Here is a 20,280-nt window from a genome sequence, read left to right as displayed (position 1 = left end):
GCCCACTAAAATTCTAGCTGGTTAGCCGCAGTCCCTGAGGGGGCTCTCAGTGAATGTCTCGGGGACAGGGTGGCCCTCCCAAAGTCGCCTCTGTGACCTCTGCAGCTGGTTCTCAGGAGAGAACTGCTCCCAGCAGAGCATGCAGACCACTGTGCACAACGCCTCACACCTCACTTCACAGAAAGAGTCAGAGAAGGGGTCAAAGCCCAGATATGAAAGGAGTTCTCTCCCCTGCACTCCTCACCTACTCATTACTATGAAAATAAGTTAAAAGTAGGGTGAGCATTAGGCCTTGATTCTGAATTATTCCTCTTTCTGAGCCTCAGTTTCCTTATCTGCAAAATAAGTGTAATCAACTTCAAGGTTCTAAAATACTTTTAGGGCTCAAGATTCGTAACTGGATTCTTTTCAGGTCTAGTTTTAAATTTTAGCATAGGCATTTCTTTGAACTCATAGCATTTAATCAGCTCATATTTTTACAATGTCCAAAAGCAATATTAAAAAAAAAAAACCTGAAATACTTAAGCCTCAACTTTTGGAGGTGAGCTTACAAACAGATGTGGAGATAAAAACAAATTATTTAAACATATTGAAGCCTTAGACACAATTCGTTAAATGTAAAACACCATCAGCCACACCTGCAAAAAGAATATGAAGGAAGGGATGGCCACTGAAGCCAGAACTTTAGATTCCGAAATGTATTCCAGAGACTGAGTGATTGGGGACTCCATACTGTAAATCACCTATACTCTGCTGAAGACAGGCAACAAAACTCTTATAAAACAAAAGTAATTACTGCTACTTTCCAAATGAGTTGCCAAATATATTTTGTTTTGCTTTAAACATTTTTTTAAAGTCAATGCCAGAAAACTCAACTAAAATGTAACTGAAAAGGTCTCTCAGCTTAAGAATCCAAATGGAACTCCTACTTGGCAATCCCACCCAAGAAGTTACTTCACTGTCATTGACAATTCGCTCCGGTACTCCTTCCTTTATGCTGTGAATAAACATACTTTGATATAATTTGGTTTCTACAGTGGCAGCTTTCAGCTGAGTTTGGGTTACAAGCTGAGAGTGCCATGTGCCAATTAGCTGTTGATGCAAAAATAATTCTCAATGAATATTAAGTGGTGCTATCACCTTGATCTAGGGTTTGGTCCTGCGCTAGAGGACCAAAAACAATGTTTTTTTGGGGGGGGGTTGTTTGTTTTTAAATTAGTCACCAGTAACTAAAAATACCAAGATTTAACTAAAATTTTGTATTTCTGGTTTTCCTGAACCAGATGAGCTGGCAACCTTGAGCTGGCAGTGCCACCCAGCACATCAGCTGCCCCTTTAAACGGGACCACTTGTGCTCCAGTTTGTCACAGTCCCCAGCATTTCCTATCACTTTACACCCAGGCCTCTTCTTTCACTTAATTTATCTGCTTGGCCCCTGTAGCCAGCTGAGTTTGGACCCCCAACTTCCATGCTGACCACGATGAAGCAACAAGGTCTGGACTTATTCTCCCAACATAAGTACTAGAAATAACTGGGCAAAATAGATGAAACAACTGTTTTTAGGTATTTTGCAACCATCAGGGCAGCCCTGTGATCCCTGATAGAAAGGAAATAGATGAGGTGAGCCCTACCATCACCTCATCACTTTCTGCCTGGAGGCCATATCTGGACCCAGGAAGGTGAGCCTGAACAGAGTCCAACAGTCTTGCTAACTGAGGAGGCTGCCCAGAGTTCAGAAGACCCAGGTGGCTAGAACATGCAGGACAGAGTCTCCAGAACAAGAACTGACTTCTCAGCACAAATAGATGATAGAGATCTAAACTCAGTAAAAACTCATTCATTACATGTTTATTTTCTCCTTATGTCATGCCTTAACAAAAAAGCTTACCAAAAAAATCAAAATCAAGACACAATAACCTAAAATTCAGGTCACCAGAGATAAGAGATAAGGAGAAGACTGTGAAGAATAGGGAATAACATAAGACTCCAAAACAACACAAGCATCTAGAAGACAATGGAACGCCTTCAAATTCTAAGGTAAATTTCATCTAACTCTCAAAAAATTAAGATCTTACACATGATTTCCAGGAAGCTCCTGGAGGATGTGTTCCTCCAAAACAAGAAAGGAAAATGAGAAAGAAGACGACATGGGATCCTGGAAACAAGGAATCTGACACAGGCAGGACAGCAAAGGGAATTTCCAGGATGGTGACTGTGCAGAGGCTGAGGAAGCAGTCGGTCCAGCTTAGAGCATGAAGGAGGGCTGCAGGAGCTAAAATCCTCTCTAGCATCACATAATGTCCACAACTGATGAATGAAGAGCAGCGAACACTCCTTACCTAGCAATATGGAGGCAAATCCCAAGAAAAAAAAACAGTGGAAAAAGTTGAAAATGACCATTTCAGGGAGTGGGGAGTAGGTGAAGTGAGGTGATGCTGGCAGGACTGTGCCTTTAGTGCTACCTCTCTGTACTGTTTGACATTTAAACCAGATGAATGTATTATTTGGATGAAAATGCAATTTAATTTTAAGTAAACATGTGAATGCATAAGCAAGTATACCTGAGGGTCAAACCAGAGCTGTGTCTCTAACCTTAGTCACACTGGCCCCACAAAACAACCTTTCTTAGAGAACCGAGCTTTGGGCTAATGTCATCAGCGAACACTGAGTCATCTTACGGAAGAATTCTCTGATAATGGTGACTGCGTCTATTGTGAGGAGCCGTCAAGAAGACTGTTCGTTCATCACACAGCGCCCTCTGTATGAGGGCCCCCAAGAGAAACGCCTGAATGGGCTTCATTCTGAGATTACTCGGGCAGCTTCTGACTAATTGGACTGTTTGTATCTACAGACACTGTGCAACTGAACGGGTCTCCAAGCTAGAAAGCGTAGAGCCTGGTTTGTCACCCACCATAGCGGGTGTTAGTGAGGTCTTTAAAATACATGCTTTTTCCTTAACTTAATCCCACTTCATCTCTTCCCTACCCTGACTCCTTTCACACCACTTTAAATTTATATTAGCCTGTGTTTTATGTATCCTTGTAAACTGCTGCCTTAGATATTCCTGGAAAACTGGAGGGGAGTGGATGAGTGGATGGACGGACGAACAGACAGATTGGGGAAACTGCCAACCTGCTTTCAAAGGCAATTCTACAAAGGCATGGAAGGAGGCACACCAAACTGCTAATGGTAGCTCTTTGAGAAAGGGAGATATGGGGGTCAACAGGGACTTCTGCACTACCTATACTGTCTAACACTTCATAATACAAATACATTCATGTATCATGTATAATTAAAATAACTTTTAAGACTAACTCTACAACTGTAACAGCACTATGATAACAAACCCTAACCCCAACCCTAATATTGGCTGAATGCTTACCATGTGCCAGCACCGTTCTAAGCTCTTTACATGTATTGATTAATCCCTTCCATAACCATATTCAGTACTATCATTATCCCTATTAAACAAATGAGGAACCTGAGGCACAGAGAAGTTGAAAAATATCTCCAAGGTTATAGAGCTGTAAGGGGTAGAGCAGGGATCTGAACTCAGTCTGAATCTGAAACCCAGTCTCTTGGCCAATATACTACTGTGCCATTGATACTATCATGATAAAAGTCATCCCAGAGATGCTAAGAACTGTTCTGAATATTTCCAAGTTAACTCATCCAATCCTCTTACCCTATTAAGGAAATATTATCATTATCTGAATTTTGCATGTGAAGAAACTTCAGTTAATAGCCAGTCCAAGGTCACACAGTTAAAAAGTAGCTGAGGATTTCCCTGGTGGCGCAGCGGTTAAGAATCCACCTGCCAATGCAGGGGACACAGGTTCGAGTCTTGGTCTGGGAAGCTCCCACATGCCGCGGAGCAACGAAGCCCATGCACCACAACTACTGAGCCTGTGCTCTAGAGCCCGCGAACCACAACTACTGAGCCTGTGTGCCACAACTAGTGAAGCCTGCGTGCCTAGAGCCTGTGCTCCACAACAAGAGAAGCCACTGCAATGAGAAGCCCGCGTACCACAACAAAGAGTAGCCCCCGCTCACCGCAACTAGAGAAAGCCCGCGTGCAGCAATGAAGACCCCACGCAGCCGAAAATAAATAAACAAATAAATAAATTTAAATTTAAAAAGTAGCTGAGCCAGGTTTTAAACATAAAAACTCATATGCAGAGCACTCGGGCCTCCTACGACATAATTCTGCATGTGTGTTGTACCCACTATCTTCTAAAATGATGAAAAACAAGCCTTTAACTCATTTTTAAGTCTGCTATTACACTTCTACCACGAATATTGCCATTTTTTGAAGTGTTTGCTTAAATCTGCTAATTCATAGATGGTACTTTTACAAATGAGAAAACTCAACGATAAAACTCGCTTCATATTTACCTGAACCACACCCATACAGGAATCCAGAAATATTGATCCTTTTGGTTCCTTGGAGATCTTTTCATCTTTATAAAAATTCAAATTGTAGGACCCATCACCAAGTTGAATCAAGTGGAAAAATCGTCTTTTAAACGACTGAGAGAAAAATACACACATAATTATGGTTTCAAGATGAAAACAGCCACAATCTCTCTCAATAACTCACAAGTACACCCTATGAAAAAACCATTTCAGTTCTCTCCAAAACAAATCTAATTCTGGCCAGCGCCCCAGGTAACTGGGTGAGTTAAGACTCTCCATCACATCTAATAATTTTACTGAATTTAAGTTCTGTGGAGTTGGTTCACTAAGCATTCCTGGGTCATTTTTCTCACCCACAGAATCAGAGATTTTTACATAACCACCCAGAAGCGGTGCAGGGAATTCTAATTTGGGATGGAGCTCAGTCTAATTTGGGATGGAGCTCAGAAGGATGGAAACTTTCTCAAATCCCCAGGGTGTCTTGCTCACACGGAGTAGGAACTGTTCTCTGCCTCACGGAACTGGACGATTTTCCAGCCTCAGGATTACAACAATCAGCATTTCCCCTGATTTAACTTTTATCCCCTGCTCATCCTACCTCACTTCCATTGTTTCTCTTTATTATTAATTCTGGCCTTTCATTGGTCCTACTTCTCTCCTGAATAGCTTTTACACTGGTTTTGCTTTTCTCTTGACAACCCCCTTCCAATTTAACCATTTTCCCTTTAGTCCTTGATTTTTGCTTTTCTTGACTTTACTGCAGGAAGACCTCCATGGAAGTGCTTAGGTGTAGCCCCTCGGTGATGTTCTACGAGGTACCAAGTATCCCTTCTGTAGTCAATACGGAGAAGAAAGGCTGTAAGGCGACTGCACCTTCACACCAGCCTTACGATGATCTCATCACGCTGGTGGTTGGAGGGTGACAAGGGGAGCGGGTGGAAATGGGGCTGTACCAGTGGGGGTCGATCACCGATCACCGGGGAGGCATCTCACTCACCAGACAATGTCACTTTTGTCACAAAAAACAGCATGCCCATTCATCTTGAGCATCATTTCCAAGACCCACAGGAAAAAAAGGGCTTAGTAAGGGGAAAGCAGGGTGATGGGCCTCCTTACCCTCATGGTCACGCTTATTGCACTGTTCATGTTGCCTTTGTACAGCCAGCCGTGCTTGGTGATCCCACCCTTCTGAGAGCCGAGGGAAGCAGCATCCTAGGAGACAAGGGCAACGTCGCAATCAATCTCCCGTTATTACTGATGGGAAATCCATTCAATTCATACCAGGTTGCCCCTCGCCCCTTTACTGGAGTAACTGTCTGGCACTAACACCTACTGTGTCCACTTATCAATAAAAGAGGTGGAACAAGCCTAGTCCATTAAAAAGCAAATGCTAGTCCATTAAAAAGCAAAGCTTGTTCTAGTCCAAGTTTTTTTTTCCCCCCCAAGTATTTTAAGTGTTTAATGAGCCACAGAAAGTACATACCATACTTAACCACTCAAGTTGTAAGGTCTCGCCCGGTTTGATGAAAAATGTTTTCACATTACACTCCCATATAGTTGGAGGACAAAAGCAAATTCCTGGAAAACTTCCCAGATGCTTAGTTCAGGGAAAGGTGAATAAGAAAGGAAGGAAATATGAGGCAGGCAATAAAGAAAGCAGAGATAAAATGCTGGGGCAACAGAAATGAGGGAAAGAGAGAGGCAAGACCACAACAGGGAGAGAGGAAAGGAGGAGAGAGAAAAGTGAAGAGCGACAGCTAGAAAAGTAAAGAAACATGTTTCCTCAAGTTCTGACCTGAACACTGAGATCTGGGTTTAAGGGCATGAGGCTGCCAGCTGCTGCTATAAATAAGTCAGGCTTATATTTGCACATATAATAAGCAGACAGACAGATGAAATATACACACACACAAATACACAATGTGGCAAACCTTCCACCACATCCTGACCCCCGCCCCTTCCTTACTCTCTAAGACCTCTGCCTTGTGACTCTGCCCCCTAAGACTGTCCAATACACACTTGAGTAGGAGCCTTAGGAAGAGAGGACTACACTGTCAGGTCACCCAGCTCACACCTCCTGAGGACTAGTCTAATTATGATGTTTATTTTTGTAATCAAGTAGACAACTGCAGAAAGACCTGTCTTATGCTTTGTCTGAGACCAGTTCAATTTTTTTTTTTTTTTTTTTTTTGCGGTACGCGGGCCTCTCACTGTTGTGGCCTCTCCCGTTGCGGAGCACAGGCTCCGGACACACAGCCTCAGTGGCCATGGCTCATGGGCCCAGCCGCTCCGTGGCATGTGGGATCCTCCTGGACCGGGGCACGAACCCGTGTCCCCTGCATCGGCAGGCGGACTCTCAACCACTGCGCCACCAGGGAAGCCCACCTCAATTTTAATATTGGTGGTTTTACTGTTGTTATTATTAGTGATAATAGAAGTAACTTACCTGTCTAGGATTTTACAGTTTGGTGTGCGCTCTTATGTGCATTATTTCAATCGGTCCTCCTCTTACTATTAATCAGCACCAAGTTTTTAATATCTTATTTTTCATTTTGAATGACCACTCACTCTTCCCAGAATATTTTTAAAGTTGTTTCTAAAATAATTTGCTACCATGGACATTGTTAACACTCACAATTAGGCATCTAATACTGAGTAGGGAAGAGTAAGTAATGCAGAGATGGGCAGCACTAACTTTTTATCAGGTTTTCCTTGCTCAGTGGACACGGTCACCTTAATGCCCGGCTCTCTTTATACACTTCTCTGGCCATAACCGTTCCCCCAACAGTAGGGGGAGTGGGCTTGTTAAATTCAGAGGTTCTGGGTACTATCTACTTTACTCAGAGCCCTCATTAAAGAAACGGCCATTTAAAATCTACTGGCTGCCAGTTTGTTTCAAATAGCCTGCTGAAAAACAACCTCAACTTAGGATCTAAGTAATCTTGATCTTTTAACAATGTAGCCAAATCTTGTCCAGGACTTTGAAAATGATCTCAGAACAAATAAACAAGGACCAGAGGAACAGGCAATGCTAAGCAGTCAAGTTGAAACAGAGACCTTATTTCAATCAATCAAACAATACATTTTTTAAAAATTCCTCCCCGGTTTCAAGGAACATTCCAATTCCTGTTTTGGCTAAATGTTGGTAATTTTCCAATGAATCTTCTAAATCTGTGAACTAAATGAATCCTTCGATCCGCCAGCAAGCATCCTACCTCATCTTTGTCCACCTCCTCATCAACTTCATAGACATGAACTGGAAGTTTATCCAACTTGGCCACTTTGCTTTAAAAAGAAGAAAGAATCTTGTTTTATAATTACCTAATCTATGAAGAGATGCTGCATTTCTTCCCCCATCAAAGGAACCAGCATCTAACAAATCCAAAGCTGGCCCACTTGGCTAAAGAATAAAAACAACAGATGAAGTTGCTTTTCAAAGTGGGTGATGCAAGAGTTAGAGAGCTCCCAAAAGCCAGGCAGACAAGACGGCATGGCTTGTTGGGAGTTATGTAGATTAAAAATGGGAAAGTGTATTAATAAATAAACACATGGTAGAATAACTTTTAATACGAAGTTTAAATGAGGTCACTCCATCTGAAGTGATTGGAAACCACAGTCTTAATGATGATGGTATTAACAACAAAAACAGGACAATAACGATATCAGTCATTAAACAGTTATTATATGCTAGGCACTGTGCTGTACTTCACATGTGTTACCTCCTTTAGTCCTTTAGATGGTGGGGACTGGTGCTAAGACCACTTAACAGATGAGGACACTAAGGCTTACAGAGGGCAGAGTAAGTAGATGATGCAGGCCGACTACAGAGTCTATGTTCTTAATCACTGTTACAACCTTCATCTACTTCTCATCACACAACTGAAATTCTTATTAACGCCAAGAGGTAAAATCCACCAGCAGTAAAAGTATATCGTATAAAATACACCGAATCCCCGGTCGGTTCTCTTTCAGTCATGAGAAGAGCATGAACAAACGTATCAGTGAAGATAGCTTTACCGACCAAACAGGAAGAATTAAGTCCCCAGATAAGTACTGGGTACATACAGAAGTAAGGAGCGTACCCATCTGGACAATGCTGGAAGGGAGTGTTCTCAGCAGAGGTTTAAAAAGAGGCAATTGGGAAGTTGGCTGGACGCTCTTAAGGAGTGGCTGAACCACACAAACAGAAAGAACAAACAGCTAGGTCCACTGAGAATAGTATAAACAGTTCAAACTCATAGATGGAACAAACCCTAAGAAAAATTTATTAACAGGGTCTTAATTAAAATTTTCATTGGCAACGGTTACTTTTGAAACACAATCCATCATTATGTGCTTTCAATTTTCATAATAAACTAAAATCTGCCAACTGTGTTATTTCAGGATGTACCATTTCATAACAGATACCCTCTCAAGGCAAGACCTATCTATACCTGGTTTACTTTAACTACTGCTCATCAATCTAAACACACTTGCTTTTGGTATATTTTAGAATGAGTTAATACTTTAAAGGAGGTAAAGAAATTTGAGAAAATGCTTGTTCTTTGATGTACATTTTTTAAATATAAAATTTGTTCAATATAAAATGCTTTTCATGTCTTTTCAAAATATTATTTTTAAGATAAAACACACCTCAGCATATTTCAATACACTTACATTTTGTTTTCTGTTTCTCACTGAAAAAAATCTCACCTGTTTTTGTTTCATCAGTGGTACCCTGAGCAGAATCACTGAACATAATTAAACCATCCATGTGTTTCTTACCACCTACCAATTCCCAGAGTACCAGGTTTGAGTACTATTAACAAATACCCTGTAAACAATAGCTAACCCATATACACACAAACCATCTAGAAATATTTTCTCTAATCACTGATTGCATGTGAAGTTACACATCTCCCTAGGCATTTCAAGTACAAAGAACTTTCCCTGTGTGTATAACCCCATCTTGTGTGGTCTGATCATTTACTCACTTTGGAAGCTGTCGAAACTCTCCTGAGTAATCTTCATATTTGTAGTTCACAAGATGCCAGTCAGAGTTATAGGTTTTGATGCACTATTTGGGGTGGGGGGAGAGCATAAAAAAAAAAAAGCATAAGAGAAAAAGACATGTGATGACTTTTGGAAAACATTTGGGAAAGTTTATGAATGCACACCCACACCAATATCAAAAAAATTATTTCCCCTCAACCCTCTCATGCCTGAAATGCCACCATTAGAGGTTCCTATGAAACTTAAGAACCACTGAAACGTTACACTTGGGAGAGGGGTCACTTAGGTCATCATCATTCATGATCAGATGATAAGCAGATGTTACAAGGAGACAAACCTCACCTCCTCTTGCTGCATTTACATAACAATGTGCTGTTTCTGACTTAAAACCACTTGGCTCCTAAGAAGTCATGTGGGCTTCTAGAAGAACATGAAAGTAAATAGAAAGTGTGAACCTAAAGATACTTCCATAGTATTTACTAATATTAAAACTTGCTCATTAGTCAATATTACATACATTTGCCCTCAGATTTTCATTTTATTTATAAGAGACAGTGTGAGGTAATTAGGAAGAAAGATTTAGATTCCAATTCACAGTGGCACCATGATCTCTTCACATGTACATGTGTGCGTGCATGTGTACAAATGTACAAAGTATGGAGCAGTCCATTGCCCAGATTCCACAGTGACACCAACCTACACGGACTGCATTAAACTACCTCGCTATCTGACAAGCTCGACCAACCAGCACGGTGTCTTTCATTCATCTGTCCAGGAGGATCCACTGAGTAGTGTGTAGAGTCTTAAGATTATAAGGTCTCCTCCACCAGATCTTCAAATATGAATGAGTCAAAATCAACAGGTGAAGCATTTGATTTATTTTCCAACAGCAAACTTGCTTTTCCGTATGGACAGCTCTAGACTACACATATATAGATGTCAGTGTGGCAAAAAATGAATGAATAAAGTGAAAACATAGGTCGTTAAATGTATTAGTCGTACCTAGTTGACTTGACTCTGGCTGAAACATCATGAACAAAGTCTCTATTCTGTTTACTTCACTTTGTTGTTTATACTGTGAACCTTTTTATCCATTTCATACTTCATGCCCGAAGGCTTTCTGAAGCAAAACCCCAAGGTCATGAAAGTAACTACAGCTAATGCCTCTTGTGCCAGGCTCTACATTAAGCACTCTATTGGCAAGGTTGTGAACGGAAGGTAGAATAAGTTTTTTATATTATCATTCTGAGGTGGAATAAAGAGCAGAGAAGGGTTAAAAACAAAGTCAGATGTGGGAGCTGAACAACTTTTCAATTTCTTTGCTAAGTAGTTACAAATGTTTTTAAATACCATTTTATTCTTATAATTGCTTTTTTTTTTTAATTTCAAAGCATTTTCACATTTAGAACATCAGACATCCACACTCAAAATCACATTCCAAAACCAGTATGACTTCAGAATTATCTGTAGGTTTGGGTTTTCCCATCCTACCCCTGGGTCCATTAGCATAGCTAAGTCAGGTCAGACTATGTATGACACAGTCTTGTGGACATGCTCTATTATCTTTGTTCTGGTTTTTCACCAAGCCCTTCAACTTCAACTTTCATACCACCAAAGTCTCTTGTAGGATATTAAACCTATTCTGAAGTATAAAATGTACCTGCCCAATTAAAAATAAATAAGTAAGTATATACTTGTACATAATCAGTGCATTTATGAACAGAACACCTGAGTGCCCAGATTTTTAATATCTTAGGGAAAATGGGTAAGAAAGATAATTACAATGTTTAAATATTTTAAATTATAAGGAACTGCAAAAAACACAGTTAACCAGGTTAAGTAACTAGCTTCACTCATTTAATAAGCCATTGTTGACCACCCACAAGGCAGGCACAGGCAAAATTCCAAGGCAGGTGCACAGAACAAGGCAAGCAACCCGCACCCCTCTGGAGGTGTAGAAAGTCTAGGAGACAAGGGGTTCAATCAGAAATCAGTACGCAGAGAACTGCATCTCTAAAGAGACAGGGATCTGACTGGGCTGATTTCATGACTGACCTTTCAAACTTGTGAAATTCAATAATATTTTGAAGTTATACTGGAAGGTTTTTGAAGTTTTGTTTTGTTTTGTTTGAAGCCATTAGGTCATCCTCCTGTGGACAAGAGTACGGGGCGGAAGTGCTGTTGCACTCCACCCTGGTGGAAGAGGCCCAAGAGGGTGTAGCTATGCTGGCTCCTGCCCCACAGGGTGAAGTCGCTATTGCCCAGCCTGCAGCGATGGGAGAACTTAATGGAGAGCTGTCCCTCAAACACAATATTTTTTTTAAGAAACTGGGAGAACTGAATTAGTAATTAACAATTTTACTATATGCTTTAAAACAAGGATCAACAAACTTTTTTCTGCAAAAGGCCAGATAGCAAGTATTTTCAGCTTTGAGGGACACACTGTGTCCATTGCAGCCATTGGTGTCTGAGCTGTAATGTGAAGTAGTCACAGGCATATGTGAGCGAGCAAATGGGTGCAGCTGTGCCGCAGTGTACCTTTCTTTACAAAAACAGGCTGCAGGACAGTTCGCCTAATGTCCTGCTTTAAAATAAACATTTGAGACTCTGTAAACATATTTGGCTGTGTTTGTCTTGCATTAATATTACGAATAGAGTGGCAAAGGAGGTAAGACAAGAAGTTACCTTTTCAGAATGCTAAGAGAACAACACACTTCAAAAATTTTAACTATACATTCAAGTTTTCAAAAATCTCAGTGAAACTAAATGTTGTTATTGTAATGGTCCTTTGCTTAGAACAGCATAGCTTCCTTGTAGTGGGCAAATTTATTGATGGGCATATTTAGCTCCTAAATATCAACTAGAAAAATGGGGATAAAAATACACTATTTTTTAAATGAAGGAGCACTTCAAGAAACAAAATTAAAACATCTAACTCGTTCATCCTATCTAAAGGCACCTGTAGGAAGAAACAAACACCTCAAGACAGAACAAGCAAGCAATCTCAAAGCAATAATTTTTCTTTCCTCCTTAACGAAAGAGTCGTTTTCTGTATGTTCAAACAAAAGTAATAATAATCATATATTGATCAGGGATAGTTAGGCTCTGCTCATTGTTACCTGGTACTTCATGAATATTGAACTAATCTTGATAATAAATTACAAGTATAAACACATAAATGAAGTCAACGAATACATAAATGCATATGCTGAGTCTCCATTAAAAACAATATAACACCATTGTAAAGCAATTATACTCCAATAAAGATGTAAAAAAAAAAAAAAACCCCAGCAAAAAAAACCACACAAAAAAACAATATCAAAGTCTGCTAGGTGTCCAGTGAGTTCATTCACAAGTTACTCCTATTCTAAGGCTATGAGATAAGTTTTGTAGAATTCATGTTTTGTCATCAAATTGACCCCTGTTGACATTTCTGTCCAAGTTTCAGACTCTGAAAACTTCTTATTATTTTTCTATTCTAACTTCCACCATAAAAATGTAATTACCTCTTTGACACTTTCTTGAAAATATCACTGAAATTTTTAAAAGGGGAGGAGGCATAGAAGAAATACATTACCTCTGTAACAAATAAGCTCTGAGCTTCCTGCTGTGCGTTGGCAGGGATGGTGGAGCATACGTACCGCCCCTGTCGTCTCAGGATGGCCGTCTGTGAAGGAAGCACCAGGACACGCTCGGTTAAGTGAAGACGTTAAGGCGCCAGCCTCCCAGGGCAGTGGGGCCCTTCCCCTTCCTCTGCAGTCGCACCCCGTGGACCCCAGACTCCAGTTAGCTCCTTAAACTTCAAAAGGTGGGGGCAGTGGCTCCCAAGTCCTTCTGGATCACGGGCTCAAGGACCCCTCCAGGCAGGAAAGAGGCCCCTTTCAGAGACCCTAACACTCCCCCACCCCACGTGCTTGATCTAGTCCCACGAAGTTGCCTTTTACTTGCCTGGATTGCGGCAGTTTTAAAACTGTGGTAAAAGAGACATAACATTCACCATTTGAACCATTTTTAAGTGTACAGTTCAGGGGCATTAAGTACATTCACATTGTTATACATCCATCTCTTAACTGCCTTTTACAACTGTTCTTATTCACTGCCACATCCCCAGTGGGACCCGTAGCAGGTCCTTAATATTTGTTGACTGAATCTGTGACTGTGAACACTACCTTCCCTCCTGTAACTGAGAACTGCTCCTGTTTCATGAGGCTTAAATGCTTATTCTAAATAATAAAATCTCTCATGACTTTAGGCAGCAACACATCTACCCTAATTAACACTAGTGTAGGGACTGTAATGTCAATTCGAGTTAACTAGGCCTTGGGCTTCAGGAAGGAATGTTCTAGATTTTTTCTCCCATGGACTGTAATCCTTGGATACTATTAACAGATCATAGTTATAAAAACAGCACACAAGAAACCAGCTTGTTGACAGAATCTATCCCATTGGTTCCTGAGGCTAATTACTAAGCTGGGATCTCCCAGCATCTGTCCCATCTGTTTTTCTTCTTCCTAAGATTGGAGGAAACTTTGGGTCAGATCTGTGGTCCCTCCTCTGCCAGCACAGGGGAAGAACTCCAGGGCATACATTTTTAAATAATCTTATTTCCTGCCCGTATTGTCTCCCTGTTGTGTCTGCTTCACCTGTCTTTACTCTTTGCTTGCACTGTGACCATCATTGAAAGCAATCTTAAAACCTACTTTTACAATAAGGCTTCCTTATTCTACAGGAAGAGAAGGAAGGAACTCTGTTCTCTACCAAAGTCCTTCACAGGTGAATTTTTAATTCATTCAGCCTCCTCCACGAGGGCTTTCAACACCCTGGCTCTTGGCTTCTTTGTGAAAGTCACAAATGGTGACCCTTCTTACACACCTGGTTCCATGAAATGCCATAGAGATGAATGACAGTAGGCACTGGAGGCATAATCTATTCAAAAAACTTCAAAGTAAAACATCGATTGTCAAAACTGTTAAGAATCAGGTATACCAGTAAAGGGGAATTAAGAAATTATGTGCACTTCAAAGAAGGACACATTCTATACCCCCACTTACTGCGTCCTTATCTTGATTTATTTGGGTCTATCACGATTTTTTGAAACTAATTATCGTACTTTAAAAATGTTCATGAAATGGCTCAGGTCAAGAAATAGGACTATTAGGGTCATTTCCAGCTCATTCCCCATCAGAACATTAGGAAGAAATAAAATTTATTACAGAATTTTCCTAGTGGAATTACCAACTCAAGAAACTTTAATTATGTGACACTTTTCCAAACACCCCTTTAAGGTAAGAAAAATAATAGGAAATGAAACCTTTTTATTATTGTGGATCAAAGTGCATTACGTTTTCAATTTAAAAAGAAAGCAACTTTACTCATTAAAGATAGACGACTTTTAACAGATAAGAGAGCACTGGGCATAATTAAACCAATCATCCATGTGTTTATTACCACCCACCAATACCAGAAGGGTGTAAGAAAGAAGAACACAGAAGCACAGGCTGGTACGAGAGGAAAGAGTCTAAGAGGGGAGTCTAAATCCGACAGGGAGGAGAAGTGGACATCAAGAAGATGAAGACGTGCACTGAGGCAAAGATGCTTACGCTACACTGTACAGGATGAGTACAAGTTGTGTTTAGTACAAAAAGGAAGATAAATGTGAAGATAAGCCTACCCTTAGAAAGTTAAAATAACAAAATCAAGTCATAATAGATGAGATTAGTTTTTTGCATACACATAAAAAGCAAACCCATTAAGTCCTAGAATTAAAAATATATACGCCAAAGAAAAAACTGCCTAAAACTCTAATTAGCTTGAATTAAACATCTCTAAAACCGCACCAACCTACAGCCTAGTCAATGGTTTTAACTAGGGAAAGAATGAGCCAACAGAAAGAACAGGGCTTGTATGACCAAAGCAATTTTGTCAATGTCTTTGTCATCATTTAATAGGAAAGGCTGGGATCCATCAGGCTGTGACCCACTGGGGGACTCCTGGACTTGGCTCCAATGAGGAGTCACAGTTTGATGTCACCAGTTGCCAAGGTCTTTCCTCTTGTTCCTTCTGCTTTGAGTTTAGCCTCACTAACCCACTTGTTTATCATAATTCCCATTTCGACTCTCCGAATCAGAGAACACACAGCCAATGAATGTATTCTGATCTGCTTATTAATTCTAGTTCTCAATGCACATTATTAAATGGTATTCTGGTTTGTTTAACTTCTCCATATATTTTATGTATTAAAAGTCACATTCAGGTAATAGTCTACTGTATGTCAAATCGATTCACATTAAATTTCTGTAGTTTTATTTATCTGGCTTATAACAGAGTCCAAATCAGTACCTGCAGATTTATACTCAATGAACACTAAAACTCTTCTCAAATATGAGCTTAATTTTCTTTTTCATGGTTGTGGTATTCTTTCCTACTTTACTATTAACTAAAATCATATTCCTGCTAAAAGATGGGTCTGTGTCCACCTTATATAAATCATCATCAAGGTGGACATTCAAAGAACATCAGTCCCATCCCTTTGTTTGCAAATAAATTATTTCCATTCTACTAAAAAAGCTGTACATCTGCAAGGGGTAGGGGGAAAAAAACAGTGCACACTATGAAGTGTGATAAGATCTGAAAATTAAAATCTAAACATAGCATCTCAAACATCCTTTGGGATATAAATCTCACAATACAAAATACAATTTAAAGCCCAGCTTCCCTGGTGGCGCAGTGGTTGAGAGTCCGCCTGCCGATGCAGGGGACACGGGTTTGTGCCCCGGTCCGGGAAGATCCCACATGCCGCAGAGCGGCTGGGCCCGTGAGCCATGGCCACTGAGCCTGCGTGTCTGGAGCCTGTGCTCCGCTACAGGAGAGGCCACAACAGTGAGAGGCCCGCGTACCACAAAAAAACAAAAATAAAAATAAAAGCCTTCTTCTAGCAACTATAACAGATTCAATTATTTTCAGTCAATATTGTTTCTTAGGTTAAACACTGGCAGTGCTTGACGCACAGAAATCCTTAATTACCTTGGCCAAGTATGGGCGTGAGGCTTATGAGGCCTTCCACAAAATTTTAGGACTAATTGAAAAGGTAACTTAGGACTGCAAAAGGAGGAGAAAAAGGTGAAGTCCTCTTCTAAAGGACTTATATAATGATGCATGGACACCTGAGAGCCTAGGCCAATCTTTATGGGACATTTTTTTTTTAATGGAATGAACTGATGAAATGCAGAGGTGCCCCCAGATCCGAATATAAAGGGTACAATTTACAACTATCTCCAAGTCTAGTTAGGAGGACAAATTTCAAATAGAGCCTTTTTTATTTTAAAAACTTATTTTTCCTCTTGGTTGAAATGATTCCCTCCAAAAACTGGGGTCACTTTAATGGCTATGAGTCGTAATCAGGAATGCGGGATGCTCAGCCCAGGGAAGCAGGGTCCCTAAAGGGAACATACAGAGGTACCACGTTTCCTCACCTGGGCACAACCCCGGGGCCTTCCGGGCATGTCCTGCCCCTCTTCTTCACCACTCACTGCTCTTCCCCGATGGCCTGCTGTGGCCCTGTTTCTTTAGCTTTAACTTGGAATCCCTCTTACTAATGAACTTCCTGCCCCCAACCTGGCCAGGGCTCTGTCTTTCCTCCATAGGGTGCTGGCTAACACGCTACCTTGACCCCACTGAGGCTGGGATACCAAGAAGCTCATGTTTCAAACCACAAGCAATGTGAAGCACATAATTTAATTAAACTTCCTATGGAAGAATTTGAGAAGTGATCTTGGAAAGAGGTTGGACTTGAGAGCCAGGAAACCTGAGTTCTCATCTGAGCTCTGCCTCTAATTAGCTGTGTAATCTTGGAGGAAAGTTTTAACTTTCCAAATCCAGAATTTTCTAGGATCTCTAGGTTTTCTTTGTGGTTTAAAAACTCCATAGTTCCATGGAATTCTAAGTCTCTCTCTCACAAGTGGTTTATTATGAGTGCTACGAATTGCTTTGTGAGAAACTAAAAACTTAAAAGACATCCAGAAAAAAGATGAATACCCTGTATCTTTTTTGATTTATAGTCATATTACCCCACTTACTTTTTTAATGAAAGGAATTGTTTTAATGTGTTTTTATGAAAGGAATTGGATTAAAAGGAGGGAAGATTCACTCTGTAGACTTAAATACAGGCGTTAGTATTAAGAAGATGTTCTTTTGTGTCATCATTTCTTTATTTTTCTAATCCTCTCAACTCATAAGGCACCAGATTTTTTTTATTAATCACTTTACAATGGGCATTAAACTATAACAAAACAACCCTCTTAATTCCTGGTGGGAAGTATGCATATATACTGGGTGTCTAATATATCATATTTTATAGGACTTACGATTCAGACATTGAAACAAAAGGCCCACCCTTCCCCTGGGACACAGGAACAATGAGCTGGAGACAAAATCCCAGAGAAGTGGGTGGGCTGTAACCTGAGCCAGCTGTGCGTATCTACAAGGACTCTCCCCATCTCTCCTGTCCTAAGGAGCGCAGGGCAGGGAGTGTCCGCCCTCAGACAGAAAACAAACATCACGGGCAGCCCAGGAGGGAGTGCGAGCTCAGAGGTGGCTGCTCCTCGGGTGTCCTAAGCAGAACAACTCCGAAGGAAGGCGAGGCCAAAGTGCACCACCTGAGACACAGAAGAGGTGAAGAGGGTTCTCCTCAGTAATCAGTCAGTAGGTATGGCTGCAGAACAGAGAGAGAGAAGGGATTCCTATGCTCCTGCCATCTTACCTCTAAGATGGGCCTTGAGGCCTGGGGAGTGAGGGTAGGAGGGGCCAAGGCGCAGTGAAGGGAGGCAAGTGGATGTGGCAGAAATCAAAGCCCAGGTGGTCTGGGTAAGACTGAGCTCTCAGGCGGGCATGGCCCATCTCCCTAGCTAAAGAGTAAGCCCTGGGTTGAATTTTTATTGTGCTCAACTGCACCAAGTGGATTTTCAACTGCTCCCTGCTAGAGAGACGGCTCTCAACACCTCCTCCCTCTGTCTCTAGGTCCCTCTGAATCTGCTGGAAATACCCCCTTGGATGCATGTCCGTACATTAAACGTTTTGTATCCTGCACAGTATTAAACCTCACTTTAGACAAGGCTGGGAACTTAGCTGCAACTTACTGAGCACAGCAGTAATGGAACCTTTCCAAATATCTGGCAGATGCATTTGTTTCAGAGCAGATGACTAGCTTTTGAGAGGATTCAGTTCCAAGCTAGGCTGGAAACTGAAATCCACACAGGGCGTTCCCCGCATCTCACTGCAGAGATCAGACCCACAGTGTTCCATGAAGGTCAGACAAGTCCATTTCCAGGGAAGCGGTTTCCTGAGGATTCTCAATGTTTAATGCACTAATAATCAAGAAACAAACAGGGCAGGGGACAAGACAAGGGTCCAGAGAAAGATGTCCACTTAGGTTTCTGGAGGGACTTAATAAAAAACAACTCCCGAGAAACTAAAACATTACAAGGACGGAGCCTAATATGGGCAGAGAAACGGACATCTCTCTGCCTCTCTCTGACAGCTCCTCTTCACTAGTCCCTGCCCGGTGCCCAGGTTTCCATCTTTAACTGTCTCTCTCTCTTCCCTCAACAGCATCACCCTGTGCCGTCAAGGACTTTCCTTGCTGTACATCCCCATGACAACGCACCGATTTAGGGGGCTCTTGTGTGAACCTCAGTGTGGCACCCTCCCTGACGGGGATGTCTGCCTTCCCTCAACCAGCCCTCTGCACAGCTGCCAGTCATCTTTCTGAAACTCTTATCAATAGCGTCATGCCTCAGCTTGAATCCTTTCAAGGACCCCCACCACCACTGCCATGAGAATAAAGTCCAGACTCCTCAGCATGACCTGACCTTTGCTGACCCATGGTATTGACTTCTCTGGACTCCTCTCCTGCCCGTCTCTGACCCTCCAGCACGCGGGCTACTTCTGACTCCCTAACGTAGCAGCCCCTGCGCCTGGCTGCAGGGCTGCTCACTCCCACCTCCTGCAGCACATGGCACACACGCAGTTCTGTGGAAATTACTCAGAAACCTTGCTGCATCGCCCACCAGACTCAAGAACCTCAGACTGTGCTAGTCATCTTTGCTTCTCCAACACCCTTACATAACATCTGGCCTAACCTGAATGTCTGAATGAATGGGCAGTCAGGACTTTTAAATGGAATCACTTGAGGCTCCGAATGAGACAGTGTCTTAGCAACTGGTGAGACATCAGGTAGCTCTGTCACTGCATAGTGTCCTGTTTCCTAAAGTGTCATATATGTACATTTATAAATGTCAGTAGACCTTTGATAGTCATAAAAATTTCACTCTGCTACCTTGAAAACCCCCCAAATTATGTATTACATAACAGCTTGGTCAAATGCAGTAAATTATAACTAAATAAGTTAAATGTTCAAAACCCTTAATGACCAGACTCATCAATTGGGGGGCGGGGGGTGTTTGGTATTACAGAGAAGCTGGTTTCTTTTTTTTTTTTTAAATAAATTTATTTATTTTTGGCTGCGTTGGGTCTTCGTTGCTGCGCGCGGGCTTTCTCTAGTTGCAGCGAGCGGGGGCTACTCTTCGTCACAGTGCGCGGGCTTCTCGTTGCGGTGGCTTCTCTTGTTGTGGAGCACGGGCTCTAGGCACACAGCCTTCAGTAGTTGTGGCACGTGGGCTCAGTAGTTGTGGCTCGTGGGCTCTAGAGCACAGGCTCAGTAGTTGTGGCACACGGGCTTAGCTGCTCCGCGGCATGTGGGATCTTCCCAGACCAGGGCTCAAACTCATGTCCCCGGAATTGGCAGGTGGATTCTTAACCGCTGCGCCAGCAGGGAAATCCCTCTAATCACTTAAGTATCACTGCAGAAGTGAGGAC

The 20,280-nt window shown here is 41.6% G+C and overlaps 1 protein-coding gene across 34 annotated transcripts in view; it reads right to left on the bottom strand.

Annotated features, from left to right (window-relative positions):
* Nucleotides 1-20,280, bottom strand: part of DOCK9 (dedicator of cytokinesis 9) — a 352,709-nt gene that overhangs the window by 120,961 nt on the left and 211,468 nt on the right. For 33 of the 34 annotated variants that reach the window (XR_004485275.2, XR_004485276.2, XR_004485277.2 and 30 more), the window contains 5 exons: nt 12,986-13,075; nt 9,390-9,472; nt 7,632-7,701; nt 5,533-5,628; nt 4,396-4,530 (listed from right to left, as the gene is read on the bottom strand). Coding sequence is in view for 29 of the 34 variants with exons in the window: in XM_049701162.1 (XP_049557119.1) it covers nt 4,396-4,530; nt 5,533-5,628; nt 7,632-7,701; nt 9,390-9,472; nt 12,986-13,075 (474 nt within the window). In the remaining 5 variants the exon portion in view is untranslated. Of the gene's footprint in view, nt 1-4,395; nt 4,531-5,532; nt 5,629-7,631; nt 7,702-7,737; nt 7,759-9,389; nt 9,473-12,985; nt 13,076-20,280 lie in introns of those variants that run through there. The other variant, XM_049701164.1, reaches the window with a different exon arrangement.

Source organism: Orcinus orca, chromosome 18 (genome assembly GCF_937001465.1).
Source record: "Orcinus orca chromosome 18, mOrcOrc1.1, whole genome shotgun sequence".
NCBI lineage: Eukaryota > Metazoa > Chordata > Mammalia > Artiodactyla > Delphinidae > Orcinus > Orcinus orca.
This window is presented reverse-complemented; position numbering and strand designations above follow the sequence as displayed.